We start from the raw sequence: 20,476 nt of genomic DNA, 5'->3' as shown, positions 1-20,476 counted from the left end.
AAAATTAGTTTAGCGCTTCTTGATTGTTTACTTATCAAACTGAAATTAAGCTTTACATCTGCTGCATTTGGTTAAAATTTCTGATACTTGGTTTTCAGCCGGTAATTAGATATTTTTAGATTGTAAAAAAGTTTTAGTATTGCAAGGATATTGCAAAGATGCCCTCCCGTTTCACTTCCGTTTTTCTACATCTGAGAGAACAACTCGGGAGAATTCAAAATCCACTTTGAGGGCTTTGTGATTCCCTGACAGTTGAGGGCTTTGTGATGCCCTGACAGTAAGTATGGGATCAGAGACTAACAAGCATTTCTCACTTTTAATTCAAAATAACAGCAAAACACATAACAACTGGCAATTAACTGGATGGAAGATGCAGTTGAACAGTGGGAGAATTCTAGAAGCCTGTATTGTTGTAGTCAAAGGAGTAGTATATAAACTAGAGCCTTCTACCGCTGTAGCCAGCTCCACAACAACTCTGATATCGGAAGTCAGCAAACACATATCAGTTCATTACAGCCCGTGGAATTTTCTGCTAACCAAATGACGTCTCCGGTAAGAACACTTAGTAGAGTAAGCGACTGACATGGCTCTTTCACGCGTCACATTTATAAACAAGCCAGTTACGTAATAACCCTTAAATAAAACAAGCGAAATATGCATTTAGTTGATCCAAGTTGCACTGGCAACGTTGATTTAAGTTCCTGGTAAAAACTGTACTAAAGCATATTTGGAAGAAATCAAGAATTCAATAACTCGTGGGATAAAACTCGTGTGTGAAGTATAACTGAATAAGCGGATATTTATTATTTTTGATAGCTTTATTACCTTGCTTCAGATATCTGAAAGCGCTTTTTTTCTAAGCATTAAAATTTAAAACAGTATTTCCAATGATGTGTATTTAAAATAATGGAATAATGGCAAAAGTACATCAGGGAATAATTCAGTTTCTGGCGCTCAAGCTACCTTTACTTAGTATGTGGTATCAAAATAACGACATCTGAATTAAAATGGTGAGCTAATTTTAGACATCAAAACAACCGGCTGAAATAAACAGAGTGAGCTGAATGTTTTAAATGTTCCTTGTTATCTTTCAATTGTCAATGTAAAAACTGAGAAACAATTCGCATTGCCCCCTGCGCAAGCATTCAAATAGTTCCAGCCTTCTCTCGGTTTTTAAAAAAGGCTATCCAGGTGCTTGTAATCTCTCAGAGAAACAAGCATCGGCATTATACTGTAAACCATGGAGCGCTGATGATTGTCATGTGGACGATTTCGCTGGCTATGAACTTCATATATTTGAAATTAAAGAACAAAGGAAAGAACTGAAAAACACCAAAACAATGAAACAGTAGTTTTTTCATTCTTGTGATTTTAATACTGACCACATACTGACAATTAACATCTGCGAAAACGAAGAGACCACAATCATCTGCTAAGATCCCGACGTTTCTCGTACAATCGTTTCATTTCTTTCATGAAGGCTGTTCAATGTACATAAAACGACTGATATCCGTCCAGTGTTTTAGCAGCCCTTACATTTGCTTGCTATTGTAAAAAGGAATAAACTGGTACAATATGTGTTATATTCTCGTACGAAGCCCAAGTCTACTGGATTCCCGACTGCCATAAAATCACACTGCCTCAAATAAGACCAGTCTAGGGTGTGGCGTAGGGTTTTTCGAACCCTAAAAGATACCATTTCTGTGTCTTCCTTGAAAACAATAGGACGGTTTTCTTTCTTCAGGTGCAACCCTGAAATAGAGAACCTTTATGGCTTAAAATATATTGGCTTTCTGTCCTGAACACCCTGGCCTGATTGAGACCAAAATCCGTAATTTAAACCCCTGAGTGAGACGGTGAGCATCCTTTTCACTTTCAAATAGAAGTCCCCCCTGGGGGTTCCAGCAGCCCTTACTGCAACAAGGCGATGGCGAATCTGATCAGTTGATTTAGTTGAAAACGATTCTCAACTCAAACTTATAAGCATAACACATGTTGGTGTACATGAACCGCCACCCTTGCATAGATACATGATTCAAATAATGGACTATCAATGTTTGTTCTTTAGCTTCTCATCTCAGTGTTAGTTCTTCGCTCGTTGCTCGCGACAACTAAAGTCCCATCTAACAGCACAGTGAAGCCGTCAATTGCTCCAACAAACAAGACTCAAGCAACAGCTACAGTATTTCCGAGCGTCAAAAAGCCTTGGTTGAATGAGCCGGCCTCAACATGGGTGGATATTCGATTGGTGACCAGAAAAGGGATTCATTTGATCATGTTCGCAAATGGGACAGTAGCTGGGAGCTGGAACACCTCTCTAACAATGATTTATGGTACGTTCCGGCTTTTTCATTGTCATGCCCATTATCAGGTCCATTGCCTCAATGAGCAGGGAAGGGGGGCCCATTATCGGAGGCTTATTTTGCCTTTCCATGGATCTTACCAACGGAGGTTTACGGTAAATAAATGGTAGCAGGGGCGTTTGTAGGATTTACCTCAATGGCCGAGCGGCTGGTGTGGAGCAAAACATCATCAAGGGACATGATGTCTGACATGTTAAAATGATCTTGACTCCCTCGCTTAGAAGCAGAACTCAGAGTTATCAGGAAGCGGACAATTCTCCTAAACGAGTTGTAGCCAATAGTTTTTCGAAAACTCAGTTTAACTTACGACTCCAAGCTAAGAAAATAGAGGAAATTCTAGGGATATTACTTTTCACTTGACAGTATCACATGATGGTGACATCAAAATTTCAAATGCAGAGTCGTCGACAAGAGACTCGCGACCTGGGCACCCCACACTGAGAACAACAATGCTAGGTCACCTCACAATTTCTTTTAATAGTCTCTTTTATTATCATTCTCACTATTTTTCTTGTCACCTTTTTACGCATTTCTATTCTGTAATTTTTTCACACATTTTTACCCTATATATTTATTCATTCGCGCCATTTTTATCATTCGTTAAAGGCTGCAGTTTGGCAGCCGAAAGCTTATATTTTAACACATTTTTAACCAGAGAACGTTTCCAAAAAAACGCATTTTACTTAATTATGAATCCTGGTTACTCTTCCATTTTCAATAGTATCTAATGTTTTTGACCTTTTAAGGTCTATTGTAAGCTAAAATAGCTCCAAATCACTCAAAACGGCCCTCGAAACACAAAATGCATCCTTGTTTCTCACCAGAATCACGTTTAACAACTTTTTAGCTCGTGCGTGCGTACAAATCAAAATGTTTGGACGATAAACCATCCTACCACTTTAGGCTTTTCGTTTTTTTTTTTTCGCTTTTCCTTTTTCTCTTCTTCCTTTCTTTTTGCTGCAGTGTTTGGCCTTCTAGCAGGCTTCCCAGTTTTAGTAGAAGAATTACCGCGAAAGCGCAAACGATGCAAGAACTACTTACCATGGACAAGCAAAATGTGGAAAAAGGCAATTTTCCTCTGAGTTTTTCGCTAAAATTTTGAAGCGTTTTGGTGCCTGATATTTCAAGCTCCATTAATCTAATCGCGCTGGTTTAGGTAACGTTGGAAAGGTCTTGGTCTGCTTCACAATTTGAGCATAGATGTCGCCTTTCTGGGTGAAAGGTGATGACGTCACAAGCGGGACAAATGCCCGGATCCTTTGCGGCCGGTTCAGGAGTTAATGGGTCAATAAGAGTGAATTTTAATCAGATGTCAATCTCGCCTTGTTACCTAGGCTTAAATCCGTGCCAAAAAGGTGAGGGAGTTTTTAATTTCTCTAATGAATTAGTGGACATTAAGATTAGTCGACATCAAAACTGGAGGGCAGAAAATATAAACAGAAAACCTAACGGAGAAGTTATAGAACTTAAACTAAATATTTTGTGAATTTTTTCTTTCAGGGCTGTTTCGTATTCAGTCCCACGGACCGGGCATAGTAAAGTTAAAAAGTTTGTCAACAATGAAATACATCGCAATGAATAGCTTCGGCCAAATTTACTCCACGGTAAGGGATTTTATACTTCAGATATTTGCTCTGTTTCCACAGCTTGTGGATTGCGCAGAAACTATTTCTACTATACTCCCAGGATAATGTGAAACTGAGTGTGATAACAGCTTGCGTGCTTACATTCAACATCAAGTATCCCACAATCCCTCCAGCTAAGTAATATGTATAATATAGCTTACAAAGAAGACGACTATCAGCTAAAAGAAATTATAACATAGCAAGCACCAGCTAAAAGAAAAAAACAAAGTTTTGCTTTCCGGTAACTCTTTAGGTAGAGAAGGAGTCCTAGTGTTTCTACAGAAAAGAACTACAGCAAATAAGAGGATTTTTAAAAGGATTTTGAGATTACTATTTTTAGAGGCTACTAATTAAAGCAATTTTTATGAGCAAGATTTAGTGACTTTTTAATTTAGTGATTTTCCAAAAAAAGTAAAAATTCAGTGATAAAATGTAAAAAATATATAAATGATATAGTGTAAACCAGTTTTTAATGTTCCTATAGCTAAGATGGAAATAAATGTTCAGTAAAAAAAAAACTCACTTGAAATTGAACGAACATTTGCTTTTCCAGAACAAAGTTACCGACAATCCTTAATTTTGTTTTTTAACGAGTACAGTATTAAATTTGACCGAGACAAATTTTCGCAAGTACTAAATATAGCGATTTTCGCCCAACTTTCTAAAATTAGTTGCCGCTAACAATAGTAACCTTAAGGTTAAAAAAACGTTAGGGTTAGGGTTAGATAATGCGGGCTGCTAAGGAGCGTCCACACGTCGATTGTTTAGTTTGTTCTCCGTAAATTTCTTCAATGTTTTCCAGGGCAACTCGTCCAATAAAGAAACTCTATTGAAACACGCTCAGGAGGAGAATCACTTTTACTCATTCAGCTCATACTTGTACCCCACTGAACGGACCCACGTGACCAGGAAATGGCTGCTAGCGATTGGATCAAAAGGACGAATGAGGAACGCTTCAAGGGTACATCCGGGTCACAAATCCCACCAGTTCCAGATTACTGAAATACGAAAGAAAACCAAAACTATCGATTTAAACGCTTTGCTTCGCCGCAAAGAGAGCAGAGGAAAGTGAAAATCAAACAGCATCGGGAATTGACTGCTGGTCAGTGCAAGCGCTTCTAGCCAGCTACAAGAAATGAAACAGCGCCGGACAAGAGCGGCCAATGCTTGACAATGAATTAGCTAGTTGTTCAGACTTGTGCTATAAGCTTGAGTGCTCCAATCTTTTTCCAAGTTGCGAAAACTACCAAAGGACAAAAGCGGAAATTCGAAAAGGGTTGTGCAAAGGCTCCCTTCTAATTCACACTGAGCTTACCAACAAACTGAATAACTCTAACAAACCCTGATATGTTTCACCTAAACATTAGGATAAGGCGTAGCATGGAATATAGTTTACGTAATTAGATCGGGGCAATGCACAATTTGGAGCCAGCAAAACAGCTTGCAATGTTAGGTTGAGTTCATCGTATCAAGCATGCGTAACGCGCATGAAAAAACTTTCAGTCTTCGCGAGGCTGAAAGATATTTTTTCCTTCTCACCTTTTGAGAGAAAAATAATGAAATATTCTGCCTTGGCATAAATGAGATATATAAGAGAGCAACTCCAACAGGAATCCGGAACGAAGTAGCAGAAGTAGAAAGGGGCTTTAAAGGAGGCTCGTAACAGTTTCCGGCACTTTCCAGTTCGCACACTTTGATGTGCCAGTGATAGAACATTTATCAGTTACTGCTACGAAAATGGTGTCAAACAAATAACCAATCATTGATAAGCAAAAGATAATTTATTGACGTCACTGGTAACCATAGCAACGGTCTAACCTTTAAAAAAAAACCTTAATTTTAGCTGAAAGTGCTAATAACTCGAAAACGAGACAGCTGACCGCTATTATTATTGTTGAACAATGATCAGCATGTTAAATTACAACTTTTGCAAAGTTAAACAATTCTCCAGAGCGGTTTCAGAGGCACCTTAAATTTTCAATAACTTTTAAGCCACCTTTAAAGGTGGCTTTGAAACTGCTTCGGAGAATTTTTTTAACTTTTCAAAACGTTGTGTCTTAACATGCTAATCATTATTCAAGAAACATTAAAATAAAATTAAGAGTGTTTTGACAGGTCATATAATTACTATGGTTACTTGTGACGTTAAGAAAATAATCACAATTTGTTTATCAAAGATTGGTTATTTGTTTGATAGCATTTTTGTAGCCATAACTGATAAATGTTTGTAGCACAGGCACATCAAAGTTTGAGAGCTGAAAAGTGCAGAAAACTGTTATGAACCCCTAAATCACGATTGAAATGAGTAGTTTTCACTTCAAATGCAACTAGAGTGATTTCATTTAACCTGTGAAACAATATTTACCAGTTTGTGAGTAACAGTCAAAACTAAACAAAAGAAAACAATGGAATTAGTGTCTAATAGTATCTAAAAGTGTAATAACTATTTCACGGGTTAACTGAAATCACTCTATGAAAGTGCCCCTTTCCCTTGATAAAATAGAGAATAATACATAGATGCACGTAGGAGATATTGATTTAGACCCCTGAAGATAAATTCCATTTCTACGCGTGCCCATGTATTATTTTGTTTACCGGTATTTCATAAAACTACTAATTACGAGGTTTTTGATGAGTTTCCCGAAGATTTCTGACCATTTTCCGAAGAATGGCACTACGACACCATTTCGTCAGAATATACATATTCAATAACTTTGGATTGAGATGTTTGCAGTCTGTGTGTTTCTTGTTTGATTTCTCCTGTATAAGTTCACAAATGTGTATTTGTGAACTTCAGAAAGAAGAAATGAGCTAAAACGCCACAACATATATACAGTGTATTAAAAACCTTAAATCAATTAGCATTACAAAGGAAAACAAGATATAACAACTTTGTTGTTTTCAGAAATAACATAAGTTTAGATGGCTTGTGCCATTATTTATACACCCTGATGTACACATGATAGTTGGACTCATACATATGCGTGACTAGCCCAATCAAATCAACCTTCCCTGTCTTGAAAGGGATTTTAAAACAGGCGACTGGATTGGCTAGATTTTAAATTCCCTTTTTAAAAAATGTAACGTAGCCAATCAAATCATGTGTACCGAGAGCCACGGGTTCCTCATGGCCCAGGCTCTGGCGACGAGAATGAAGCACTTGAGTGTTTGAATCAGGATAAATGTTATCTAATCTTGTTTCTAAAATAAACTCACAATGTAACATTACTACTGTACATGGCCTCGTGTTAAAACACTGACCCTGGCTGATATCCAACATTCAAATACTCTAAATATAGATATCCAAATGAAGACTAGAATCCAATACCGTGCATTCTAAAGTGACCTTCACACGACAAATAAAACAGTCTCTATTCTGGCCAACAGTTTGCCAACGGTTTTGCCAACTGTTGTTGTGTTGTTCACACACACCAACTTTTTTTTGTCATGCGAAGGTCGCTTAACACACATTCACTTATCACCAGCGACTCTGGATGCCCTCGTCTAAAGTATTCAATCTACTGACCACCAATGCAAATTACATTATAATGAATAAATTGAACCTCAAAATAATTCTACAGACTAATTTAGTGTAGTTTCCATTATATGGAATCTACTAAATTCTCCTAAAATACACCTCTCTTTCATTAGAATGCCTCTGATACCCTAACTACACTGTTTAAGGATGTTGTTCTATTTACAACTTGAGTAGAACAGTATAACGAGGAACATTTCATGAAGGATGAATGCATAACAAGGTAGAGCTCTGTTCATTTCATGAAACTGTCTCATTATACTGCATTTTTATGTAAAACACTGCCAAACATATATTAAGACCTTATTTAGTTAATAAAAAACCCAACATATTTTTGCATGATGACATTAGGGTTGTATCCCATTATAGGAAATGGTTTTGGCAGTTACAAAAATCTTCATTAGATATTACCAGAAACCCATAAGGGTTGAAACGTGTAACTTCCTATGATTTGCATTGTACAAAGCGTTTGCACATTCGTTTACACTAAGTACCATATTTGGAAAATCACAAGAAACATTTAACCAATCAAAATTACTATATTTGGATTAAATTCACAGCACGCGCTAGCTCACGCTCGATGGCGTAATCTTGTTTTTGAACAAGCTTGGTTGAATAAAGTTAAATTTGGTTAAATTCTCCTGTTCCATCTTCTTGAAGTAGTCTGGAGAACTTTGCTTGGATACACTTCATGTACAATGTATTTCTTTAGTTTCTGTAAGAAATTTACGGCGTTTAGGTCGAAATTCAAGCAACTTACCGCAAAACCAAAAATTATTTTGCGTGTGTCATGACGTGTATAAAGCATCGCGTACAAATTCTTTGTGCTTCCAAATATGGTACTTAGCAAAATGAATATTCAAATGCTGTACGGGCGCATTACACATTTCAACCCTTATGGGTTTCTGATATTACATTAGACTCTATACTTCATCTTCCCACCCCCCCCCCCCCCCCCCCCCCCCCAAAAAAAACTACAACAACAACATAATCATTGTTATCAAAAGTGATGCAAACTGGACTTTCTCATGCTGAAGTGGAAAGAATACCTCAAGGAGCTGTTTACAGCTGTATATTCACTGCTGTGTGATTTTTAACATCAAGGTATAAAGTAATCAGAAAACACAACAATCAGACTATTGTAGATAAGATACTGCACCTTACTGATGTACAATAAAACATATTAAATACCACCCAAATAACCAGTAGAATAATAATAATAACTTTGGTATTAAAAAAAGGTCAAACAAAATATTTGCCATAAGCATACAGGTACATTTTTTGCACAATCCACATATCTACAGATAGTATGCACAACAGTATCATGTAGTATGTTGTAAGATGGTAGCTGCACTATCACACCAATTTATGGACATGTACTGTAGGCTCCCGTGAAGTGCCGGCAAGCACACCTTATGACCAGTCACATGGTACATAGTCCACCAGATGCTGGTCATTCATCCTGCTTGCAACAGCCTTTACTGTTGAAAACTCTGGAAGCTACACTTGACTCTCCAGTGCCATGGCCTGCCAGTCTACACCATGATATCCACATCATGTAACTGACAGAGTGCTGTCAGTGTCTTCTTAACTCGCAAAGCTGTAAGCCTTGCAGCACTGTTGGCATACCAGCATTCTTTCATTATCTTGGACACTGACTGCAATGCCTAAATGAAAAATAAGTATTTCAGTACGTTTTCCATCACTGTTTTGTCCCCAAATTGGCTGCATGTAGTCTGCTGTGAATCTATTAAACTTCAACTATCAAACAAGGGTTTGGGAAAAACATTTTTGTTTATTGTTTATTAACAAGGCTAAGTAATAGAGGATAATACATGGTTGCAGAGAAAAATGAAATTTATCTTTGATCAATCTGATAAGGAAATGACCGCAGATGTTGCAAAACGTCACACAATGTGCTTGAACCTTAACTTAATGTGACACATGTTAATGTCTTGTACTTAATTGAACTATAATAATGGTTAAATAAAATACATCACCTCATCTTGTACCCATCTGTTGGGAATGGAAGGTCGGTACTTTTGAACACAGACGACTTTTCTCATATCTTCAATGGTAGGGTCACAAGGTACTCTGTCATAGTAGGGTAGCTGGTACTCTTCGCATATTCCTCCAGACACACATTTTCTTGCCACCTCCCACAACACAAGGCCAAAAGCATACACATCACCCCGCTTGTATGCATCAAAATGTCGCACATACACACTATCTTCAAGAAACTCAGGAGCCATGTAACGCTTCGTACCAACTCTGTCGCCATGGGGAACATCAACTGTATCACTCACAGAATTGTGGCTAACAGCAAGGCCCAAATCACCAATACAACATGTCCCTGAATAAAAAAGAAAACAATAAGACCATAGAATTAAGACAGGATCCGCATTAACTTTGAGTATTAACATGGCTTCATATAGTAATCTGCAAGTCATTGCAATTACATTTGCACAAGCTTACTTCTCTCTTTGTAAATATGTTTTGTATAACAATTCAACCCTCCAAGTTTATTTTTTTCCTTAGTGGCCATTTGGCCACCAACTACTCAAGTTTTGGTCGCCAGTGAAAAATTTTAGTCACCAAATTAAGCTGATGCCTTCAATCATTCCTCTCAATTTTAGTCGCCATGCTGGCGACCTTGGTTCAAATTTAGTCGCCAGCTCCAAAATTTCAGTCACCATGGTGACTAAAATGGTCTTAACTTGGAGGGTTGAACATGCCTACAATTCGTACAAAATGTCTACAATCAGGTATTTATAGCTTTAATCTACCTGAAGTAGACTCTTTCAGTACGTCAATCTTGTTGCTATGACAACTAGTGATAGAGATACATGGCCTGTTTTAGACACAAGCTTACTTCAAGTCAGTTTTTCCAGGTTTCTACACAGTGAATTTTCATTGCTATAAACATTCGCTATTTCTACAACCATTGCAGCAAGTTGTTCCTATTTTATACTATATGGTAACAGCATTGTGAAACAACAGAGCTAAATGACCAATCAATTGACATTGTTATAATAACTTTGATTGAGAATACATACAATGAGTTCACTTTTTCAGTTTAAAGCGCTGTCCGATCGTGATACATTTCGATTTTGACATGAAGCAAATCACAAAATTATGTGAAAGCCAATATACAGGATAAGGATTTCCTTGAAGCAAATCACAAAATCATGTGACAGCCCATATATACCGGAGAAGGATTTCCTTTAGTAAAAGGTCACACACACGGCCGATCAATCGACGTTAAAATGAAGGTGTTTAGTCAAGGAAGCCGGCTTTTTCCAGGTCATGCTCCCGCCACAGTCTGGGGAACACGTCACACGCTCACTCAAGCATGAAGCCGAGAAGCACGTAGTGTGAAGATTTCTTTCACGAAAGCATGTTCAAACACTAAAGAGTTTTTCGCTTTCACACGAAGCCCCTCTCAGGCAGAGGTTTTACAAAATGATATGGAAGTTAGTCAACTGATGAAGAACAAATCAAAGGAAAGGAAGTGTCGGATGTAACATGATACCTTTGTTTTTCTCTTAGACTGCTGTGATGCCTTAAAGTCTAATTAAATTAACGCCACAGATTCTACAAGAATTCTACCGCATTGAAAAGCACACCACGTTAGGCTTTGATACAAAATTTCTAAACACGTCACTCTCAGTTATTTTAATTTTTGTTAGTTTGAATTCAGTTTGACATTGAAACAGCAAACGTGATATTTGTGCTTTCCGTGCAAAAGTTTGTAACATGATACTTTTGTTTTTCTCTTAGACTGCTGTGATGCCTTAAAGTCTAATTAAATTAACGCCTCGGATTCTACAAGAATTCTACCGCATTGAAAAACACATCTTGTTAGGCTTTGATACAAAATTTCTAAACACGTCCTGCTATTTTAATTTTCGTTAGTTTGAATTTCCGTTTGATATTGAAACAGCAAACAAGATACTTTTTCTTTTCCTTGAAAACGATTGTAACATGTAACGGTTGTTTTTGTCGAAAACGGATGTAACATGATTTATTTTCTGCAAACAGGGTGACATCGATTATAACACAGATATTATCGATTAATTAAAGAATTCGGTTTTTCTGAATTATAAAATGTTACAACAGATCATCTTTTCTAAGAAAACAGCGTTGCCATAACAATAATTCTTTCACATGAACTGCTGTGACGCCTTAAAGTCTAATTAAATTAACGCCACGGATTCTACAAGAATTCTATTGAAAAACACATCTTGTTAGGCTTTGATACAAAATTTCTAAACACGTCCTGCGGTTTAACTTAGCGCCACGGAGTCTACAGGAATCCTTCCGCAGGAAGAATTACGTGATGTTCATGACGTCTATTAATCTGTGCATGCGTTTAGCACAAAGAATTTTCTTCCAGAAAGAATAGTACCACAAGGAGAGCATAGTGCTTTTTGAAACAAATATATACCTTTGAGCTCTTCAATTGTGTCGTAAATAGACTTCCCATTCTACCAAGGGCACACGGTCTGTTGCTCCCCACCCCCTACCCCCTTACAGAAATAATTAATTAATTGATATTAATTAATTAATTGGTGATTAAAAGTTTACACCATAGTGCTTTAGCGCCTGAGGGGTTTAGCAGACGACAACCCACCAAACCATCACAATAGTGCATTCTGCACTAAAAACAACAACCCTGTAATGGGTTGGTAACTATGCCATCTGAAGAATAGTTTGATTACAGTGATTTTTCAGCCCTTACCATTCCTTTTAACCAAAATGTTTTTGCTTTTCAAGTCACGATGTGCAATAGCAGGTTTTCCCTGTGTGCCAACAATCTCAATGTGGAGATGAGCAAGTCCACTAGCTATTGAAACAGCCATTTTAAGCATAGATTCAACATCCAGGGTGACAAGCTGCAGGTAATCATAGAGAGATCCTCTTTCCAAGTAATCTGTTACGAGCCACAGCTGTGTCCAAGCACCATTATCTTTATTGTCAGCTGCCACAAACCCTGATGACAAAATACATAACAAGTTAAAAGGAAAAAATGAAACCAATAATTTACAGCAGGGCTCGAAATAATTTCTGAAGAGTATCTGGACATGATGACCGGCCAAATTCATTTTAGCTTGGTCACGTATTGTTTCTGGCTGGTCAAATTTATAAGATAAATAACTCTAAAACAGGTCCCCATGATCCAGAACTGGCGCCATATATTTCCAAAAAAGTCGTTGCTTAGAGCTTATAACACTTTAAAGCACTCATCCTAAAACTCAGCCAGTAATCCATGTTACTCCCCTTTACAAGGGAAGTTCTATTTGTATTTCATTCTGTATTTTATAACATATTTCATCAATTACAACAAAAGGCTAAGGTTACACAGGTTATTGATACATGTAAGTTTTTTTTTGCAACAACAACAACAATAACAAAGTTATATACCTAATAGATTTTCGTGCCGTAACATGGTTGTCTGATAAATCTCTGCTTCGCGAAACCATGAGCACTCATCCCGAGATGAAAAGATCTTTACAGCAACACTTTGTCCTCTCCACAGCCCTTTGTATACTTCCCCAAAACGACCTTTACCAATGAGCCCTACCAAATGAATTTGTCTTGCAATTGTTCGTTGAACCAACAAAGGCAGTCCAGAGCCACTCCCTGCAAAAATCAATCAAAACAGTTTTATCAATTGGTGGTAAAATACATAGGTTGCACATTGGCATCTCTTAAGCTACGTTCACATTTAACTTGAAACATTCAATGAAACATGTTTCACCTAAACATGCTTGTTATTGCATTTTTCACATTAGGTGTCTGTTTCAAACACGTTTCATGCCTGGTTTGTAATTTATGCGGTTTCACGGTTCTTGCATAAATCTTTACACTTTAACCGTAAAAAATTAATATAGCTCAAAATTACAATAAAGTTTCCATTAAATCTTAAGTTTGTCTTTCTGTCTATTTTCAAGCCCTTCGATGAAGCAGGGCTTTCAAACGTTTACACAGAGACAGTATTGTCAGAATTTACGCTATCATTCGGTAAAAGAAGATTTTTATTTTGTGAAGTTTGTTTTTGCATTGCAATGCTGCAATGCTGTGCGCTTGTAGCTGTTGTGGTTTAATTTTGTCTTTGGTTTAAAATTTTTCAAACCAGTTTGGTTTTTATTTTTCATTGTCTCATATTCATTATCATAATCTGAAACAAAGGGTAATAAAAATCAAACTGGTTTGAAAATTTTTAAACCAAAGATAAAGTTAAACCACAACATAGCTATCGTCGTAAACTTTCGTGCGATTTTCTGCTGAATATTCTGCTTTTGATCCATCACCAATAATTCATATTGTATCGCTTTATTAGCCCATATTTAAAATAAACATTTGATCACATAGAAGGCCCAAATTTGAAGCTTTTGGGCACTCGCCTCCTCACCACATGTCCGCCATTTTTATTTTGTTTAGTCTGATCATGATTGAAACTACCTCGTTAGGTAGTTTCAATCATGAATGCTTCAATCATGATTTGCGCAATAAACTGCCTGATGTGAACACTTTTCACAGCGAAACATCTTTCATTCGTGATCAGACTAATCATGTTTTGGCCTAATGTGAACGCAGCTTTACATGGCTTCCAATTTTACACTGTACACAGTAGAACCCCATGAATATGGACATCACTGGGTAATCAGCTACATTAACCATCCCAGGAGTAAGTGAGAGTTTTCACAAAGAGGTCCAATGGTCAGTACAAAATTACTGCACTGCTGCATACACTGTACCATCCTCTTCACTGAATCATCTTTCATACAGTCAGTAAAAATAAGTTATTATTCAGGCAAAAAGTGGCTGTACCAATAAATAAGCCATGTAAGCAAGGTGACCATTATACGCATTATGAATATAGCATTGTCATGGGAACAGACTGTTTCTACCTGTTGACATATCCATCAACTCCTTTAGGGTTTGCCCAGAGGGGATCATTGCTTCCTCTTCCAATGGTTGCAGTGCTGCTTCAGCTTCGTTAAACTGTTCTTGTTGTTTAAGTTGCCTCTTTTGGTGCCAGCAAATGAACAACATGATCAGAGCACATATAACACACATAGGACCAGCAATAGCTGCCGCCACAGCTATTGTGCTTAGTTCACCTCCACTGCGATCTTTAGAATCTAACCAAGCACAAAACAAAAAGATAGTCAAGAGTAAGAATGATATGAACCAGAAAAACAATAAAAAAGAATATTCATGATCATAACACCAGTAAGAGTGATTTAGAATGATTTTCACCTGTCAGGGTTGAAAGTAATTTTGCATTTCTACACTAAATTACTGGTTGGTTAAAAAAACTCTCCACTTTCTAATGCAATCAGAAGCAAAGCCAAAACCAAAAGCGTCTCACTCGCACATGCTTGACCATGCTTCCTGATGGATACATGCATTTGCTCCACATTTTGTTTGAGTCAATGGATTGTTGGTGTCCTTTGAAAGGACATATGTCCTACTGAGATACCATCTTGGTCGGACAAAACAAAATTGTGGTCGGACAGATCTTTATTCATTGTTGCTGTAAAATTGCCTTTTCCTGTGTAATGTCACAATTTATGATCAAGGAAAATAGGGGCTACTACTAAAAGCCGGAACAGTGCTACACCAAAATGCTGGAATAATGAATCCCAGAACGCATACATGTAAAAACCCAGGAGGTTCGATTACTAAAACCTGGAACGCACAAAAACAAACGGTACGTTGGAATTCTAAAATGGGACTAACTATTCAGCGCTCAGTTGATGTAATGAGACAATAGCAAGACACTTCATGACATATTTATACCATGTAACACTCCGTTTGTGCAATGAATACTCTAACAGGGCTGTCACTAAGGGCTGGGGGCGGTGGATTTTCCCCAGCTACAACAAGTTTGAGCCCCGGGTACTTTGATACAAAACCAAAACATGGAAAGTGAAAAAGACATTAAATAACAGAATTGTGAATAAAAAACAAACCAATAGTTTATTGATTCAAATTATTTTTCACCTTTTAAAAAGAGGGATTGACATTTCATGTGAGGCTGTGATTAAAAAGGTGTAAATATTGAACAATGTCATCTTCCTTTGAAAGCATGTGATTTTACGGGTTAGTTTCATTCGGATTCTCTTGTTGTCGGAGATTCCGGCTCCGCATGAAAATGTCATCGAAAAAACGGAGGGCAAAAGTGGATAAACGAATAAAACTGGATCCTTTCTTATCTTCTGGCTGTGCTTTAAGGTAAGATTATGTTTAACTGAAGAAACAACTGTTTGGGCTTCAGCATTTCTCTTTCGAACCGACAAGTGACCTGGATGATGCATGAAGGAGACTGCACAAGACGCATGTGGCCCAGTAATAGTCACACATGGACTTTCCATAGTTGAACTATGAACACTTTCCAAAAATAAAATCGGCGATCAGTTAACTGTAAACTTGCAACATTATGTGTGTTCTCCTCTTGCCTGTTTTAATGCTGTTTGGTCAGCTCCATGTCAATAAACACAGATCAGTCGTACAGGCCTCGTATGCGTTATTACATGTACTTTGTATGACAAAACATTGGCTTGTCTGAGTATTCTACAAAAGTGCAGAAAGTTTTGTTGTGTGAATTTCTCAAAGCAGTGGTTTTTGTTCAAGAAAAACAAACAAAAACAAACCAGTTTGACGTTCCCAACACGTTCCCGACGCCATGTTTTTTGGTCTTGGTCACGAGTTACTTTCACTTATTCCCAGTCTTCCTCAACTTCTCTTTTCTGTCATGCCATTAGTCACAAGTCACGCTGTTTCAAATCCCATCATAAACGATAACTTTCGAAAACTTGTCAGATTCTTGTCGAATGGTGTAGAGAAAGAGAAAGTTGTAAGTTACCATGGCGTAAAAATTTAGCCTACTTTAGCTTGGGTTGCTTGCAATCAGCTTTCATAATAGGGTTAGAATTTCCATTAAAAAAAATCAGGATTTTGGCAGCTGGTTGTCGGAAGCTTAGTGGATATCATTCCGGGTTTTAGTAATCTATAACAACTTTATTGCAATTACATGTAAAAGGAGAAAATAATCAAACGTCCCAGGGGTTTTTTTATGTGTTCCGGGTTCAGTATTCCGACGTTCCAGGTTTCAGTAATCCACCATTCTGGAATTCTGGCGTTCTGGCTTTTAGTACTAGCTGAAACAAGGCAAATTTTTGCATTTAAAGGTATTCATCTACCACATACAAGTACATTTATTATTGTTACCGAACAGCACTGAAACATTGAACAGTTGACTTTATTTTTTTTCAAATGTACCCTAACTGGTATATCATTTGAAATAAGCACCCCCCCCTCAGAGCATCCATGGAAATTAAAAAAAAAAAGCACAAACAGCTACCAGTATGTTTACTATATACACTGTATATTGAAATGCTACATACACAGTCAAGTAGAACATGGCTATCAGGAAAATGTCAAAATCCCATTTTTAGTGAAGCACCGATTATAAAAATTTAATAATTTCCTCTAAAAATATTGTGAGCAAAACACCATTAATTTTTGAAACAGCATATTGTTCCACATAAGATCCAGGAATTTGGAGCATATAAATAAATAAAGTTACCTTTGCCAGTATGATGAGACGTGGAAGGATTCACCGTTGGTAAAGTAAGGTTCACCTTATCGGCAGTATTACACATATCCTTGTAACAGCAGTGTGCAATGTGGTTTGGGTCTGCAGGCTCTCTGTCATGGCCTTCACATAACATTCTGGGTGCAGGGTCTTCCTCGGTGCAACTCCTGGTTTGATAAATATCACCATTCTCTTCTCGATCAATGTACACAATACAGGCTCCTGTGGTGATGCAAGTGTAGTTTGTTTCGACACATCGGTCACATCTGCACTCCAGTGGATCCTTGCTGTCAACTAAATGAGACAAAACAAGTCAAATTGTGTGGTTCCAGAAAATATCCATACCCCCACCACGGAGGGAATTTCACCTAAGACCCCCCACCTCTCTGGAATTTCCGTTTTTGTTAAGAAAAATAAACCCCCCACCCCTCTGGAATTTCCAAAAGTATATTACATACCCCCCAGCCCATCTGGGAAAATGCTCTAAATTTTAGGCCACCTCGCTTGTAAACAGTTATAGTGTATAACTGATTGATCGGAAGATATGTTAAAACGATACATACATGTACTGTTGAAGACAAAATACAGAAATTTCCTCAAAAGTAAACAGACAAAATATCTGGTAGTCACTTGTCAAATTACCTTGTTGTATAACCATGTATCCCTTTTCATTCCAATCGCTTTAGAAAACCGCTAAATGTATCAGAACACGGATTTGAAAAGTGTTGATATAAACATTCACCGTAGATGTGATCGCAAAATCACTAATGCACGCTGAGAAAGCAAAATTTAACAGGAAAATTACAAAAAATAGCCAGAAATAACAAGAACAAGTTACAGTAACTCGAGTTTCTGACATCATTACACTATTTTCATTGCTTATAACATGAAACGTTTCACAAACAAGGACGATTTTTCCTTTGATTGAACGTGAAACAGGCAATGCTTGGCCCCAGTGCATTTCGGTCAAACCACGTGGCAAGTTTCGGGGGACTGGTAACAAGTAATGGCGGCCGCATCCACCCAGGAATATGGAGGATTTCAGTGAAATTATTTGCTTTCAGGAGAAAGAAAATCCGTTTGAAATGTAAAGCGATTGTGAATCAAGAACCGAGGGTGCAATTTTTGCTATGTAAAACATTTGTAGAGTAGGTAAGAAATGATTTTTGAAACTAGTTTGCACTGGATCAAACTTGACCGTCTGGAAACAAATATCACTGGCAACCCCCCTCCTCTTCGAAATTTCCTGGGCCCTTGACCCCCCCCCCCCTCTGGAATTTCCAATTCCCTCCGTGGTGGGGGTATGGATATTTTCTGGAACCACACATTAGAGCAGTGCCCACTCTGATTGGTTAATTTAGTGTTTACTATTTGCCCATTCAGTGTGCAAAGCAGTGCATGTCTGATCTAGGTACAATTCACTGGAATCACGCTAAATCGCTCCACAAACCTTATAGGAGAAAGAACAACAAAAATAAAAGTTCAGGTAGGATTTTTGTTCACATTTTTAAATTAAAGTAGGATTCGTTGTTGTGTTAGCGAAAAGCAAAATTATCAGTTCCCGTTGCATGGCCTCGAAGAAACTCACATGACTTTCCAGGACAGGCCTCAATTTTAACAACTTTTTGTGGCAGACTAGAACTCTACTTGACTTACTTCCCTGGATAAAATGCAAGATGCTCCCCTAGACAATTTTCAAAGAATTAAAGCATCTTTTTAGACAATGTTATTTCAAAACATTTGCCCTAAATTTTTTTTGAATGTTTTAAAAAATTTAAAAATCAAAAATGGTGTTTTAGGGCTTCTTCAAGCTTAAAAATTCACAAAAAAATAATGGAGCAGGAAAAGAAAAATCTGAGACATACTTTTTTAGACCAATATATGTAGATCAAATTCTGCATAAAAATTTAAGTGCTCATGTTAACGTGTTCTCAATTAAACTAAATGTTGCGCAACATCATAACTGCAAACAAAATGCTGGTGTTGCTTATTATGGTCTATATGATCAAAACAAAATCCAAAGTTACAATCCATATTCAATAAGCTTTCAGAAAATATATACCTCATTGGGGTTAGCATTGATGATTTCCACACAATTTCATGTGGAACGCAAACACCAATTTTCCTTTTGTGATACGTAACAAGGGCTGAGTTCCTTGATCTTCAATAATTTAGTGTGGACCCTTGGAACCACATCATTTTGAATGGTAAGTGAATAAACCTGAGGGTGATTCACAGACCAGGAACATTTGATAAATCAAATTTTACATAAAACTACTTGCCAGATAAGATTCTGTTTACTCCCATATAAACACAATCTCTAGAGATCGCTAGTTCATCTCTAGTTGATGTTGTGAAATTCTCAGATTGTTTTTAAATGCTTTCTGAGTTATTTAAATCTCATTCACTGTACGAATCTCATTCACTGCACAGATAAATCACCCTTTATAATGAACTCTAACTCGACCTAGGTTGAATGCAACTTCTTTTCTCATGGCAAAATCCCCCCACTGATTATGTAACTGAATAGTCCTAAATGAATATAGATTGAAGTATGACATGTACACGGATCAGCTACCTTCAAGAAAACTGTCATTCGAAACCTACGTTCATGCATGTTTTCGACGGAAATGACGACGAGATTAAGTGCGTATATAAACTAGGGAGTGTTGAAGCACGGAGTTACATGTATTCTTCATGTCTAACGAACAAATAAAACTAAAGATGAGTTAAGGAATAAAAAAGAGAAAACCCTAAACGTTTTACTTAACTGTGGCCTTGGATAAACATAAGATTGATAGCTTAATAAATGCAAAACTCGAGGTTATTTGAAGTGATTTTCCGCCTATGCGCGCCAGCACGCTTATATTCAGGCCGTATTTAGACACAAATGATAAGAAACGAATACCTCTAACGTACACTAGTATCTACAACACAACATTTATAATATGTGGCTTGAGAAGTTCATCAAATGTCCTTGAAATCAATGGATTTCTCTTTGCATTTGGTTTACATCAACTACAGACAGCCATTGTGTCTGCTTTGGTTGGAGTGTTTTCCTATTGCAAATCAATCTTATACAGTAAAAGGAAAAGGAAAAACAAAATAAATGACCTTCATTCGGACTTACCTATACCCAAGATAGCCACAAATGTTAGAACAGTGAACACTAGTACAGATATTTTGTCCATCTTAAACGCAAAAAGATGTCTTCTTCTAACTGAGTCCAAACAACAAACATCCAGACGGCACAGACGGCGCAGAACAAACTATGACCACGTGACCAACGCCATGAACAAAAGAAACTTTATTACGCACATACATTTCACTTTTCTATACATAAGAA

The 20,476-nt window shown here is 37.3% G+C and overlaps 2 protein-coding genes across 2 annotated transcripts; one reads left to right on the top strand and one right to left on the bottom strand.

Annotated features, from left to right (window-relative positions):
- The first annotated feature begins 430 nt into the window (after positions 1-430).
- Positions 431-5,369, top strand: LOC144630016 (putative fibroblast growth factor 1). The gene is made up of 4 exons (XM_078488291.1): positions 431-552; positions 2,069-2,333; positions 3,864-3,967; positions 4,791-5,369. Exons 1-4 carry the CDS (start codon positions 541-543, stop codon positions 5,058-5,060), a joined length of 651 nt encoding a protein of 216 aa, XP_078344417.1. The 5' UTR covers positions 431-540; the 3' UTR covers positions 5,061-5,369.
- A 1,217-nt stretch (positions 5,370-6,586) lies between these two features.
- LOC144630214 (TGF-beta receptor type-1-like) lies at positions 6,587-20,403 on the bottom strand. Its single transcript, XM_078488543.1, has 7 exons — positions 20,261-20,403; positions 17,122-17,424; positions 14,438-14,671; positions 12,948-13,166; positions 12,265-12,516; positions 9,524-9,876; positions 6,587-9,190 (listed from the first exon to the last, which is right to left on the bottom strand). The coding sequence occupies exons 1-7, from the start codon at positions 20,319-20,321 to the stop codon at positions 9,059-9,061; spliced, it is 1,554 nt and encodes a 517-aa protein (XP_078344669.1). The 5' UTR covers positions 20,322-20,403; the 3' UTR covers positions 6,587-9,058.
- Between the last annotated feature and the right edge of the window lie 73 nt (positions 20,404-20,476).

Source organism: Oculina patagonica, chromosome 11 (assembly GCF_052425735.1).
Source record: "Oculina patagonica isolate OP01 chromosome 11, crgOcupat, whole genome shotgun sequence".
Lineage (NCBI taxonomy): Eukaryota > Metazoa > Cnidaria > Anthozoa > Scleractinia > Oculinidae > Oculina > Oculina patagonica.
Note: the sequence above shows the minus strand (reverse complement) of the source record. Positions and strands in the feature narration are given on the sequence as shown.

Excerpts from the sequence above, each read along its gene's own strand:
- LOC144630214 (XM_078488543.1), bottom strand. The coding sequence starts at position 20,321 with ATGGACAAAATATCTGTACTAGTGTTCACTGTTCTAACATTTGTGGCT. Across the intron at positions 12,517-12,947 it reads ACGGCACGAAAATCTATTAG|GGTTTGTGGCAGCTGACAAT; the intron begins GTATATAACTTT and ends TTTTGTCATCAG. Across the intron at positions 9,191-9,523 it reads ACAGATGGGTACAAGATGAG|GCATTGCAGTCAGTGTCCAA; the intron begins GTGATGTATTTT and ends TTTTTCATTTAG.
- LOC144630016 (XM_078488291.1), top strand. Across the intron at positions 2,334-3,863 it reads CTCTCTAACAATGATTTATG|GGCTGTTTCGTATTCAGTCC; the intron begins GTACGTTCCGGC and ends TTTTTCTTTCAG. Across the intron at positions 3,968-4,790 it reads TCGGCCAAATTTACTCCACG|GGCAACTCGTCCAATAAAGA; the intron begins GTAAGGGATTTT and ends AATGTTTTCCAG.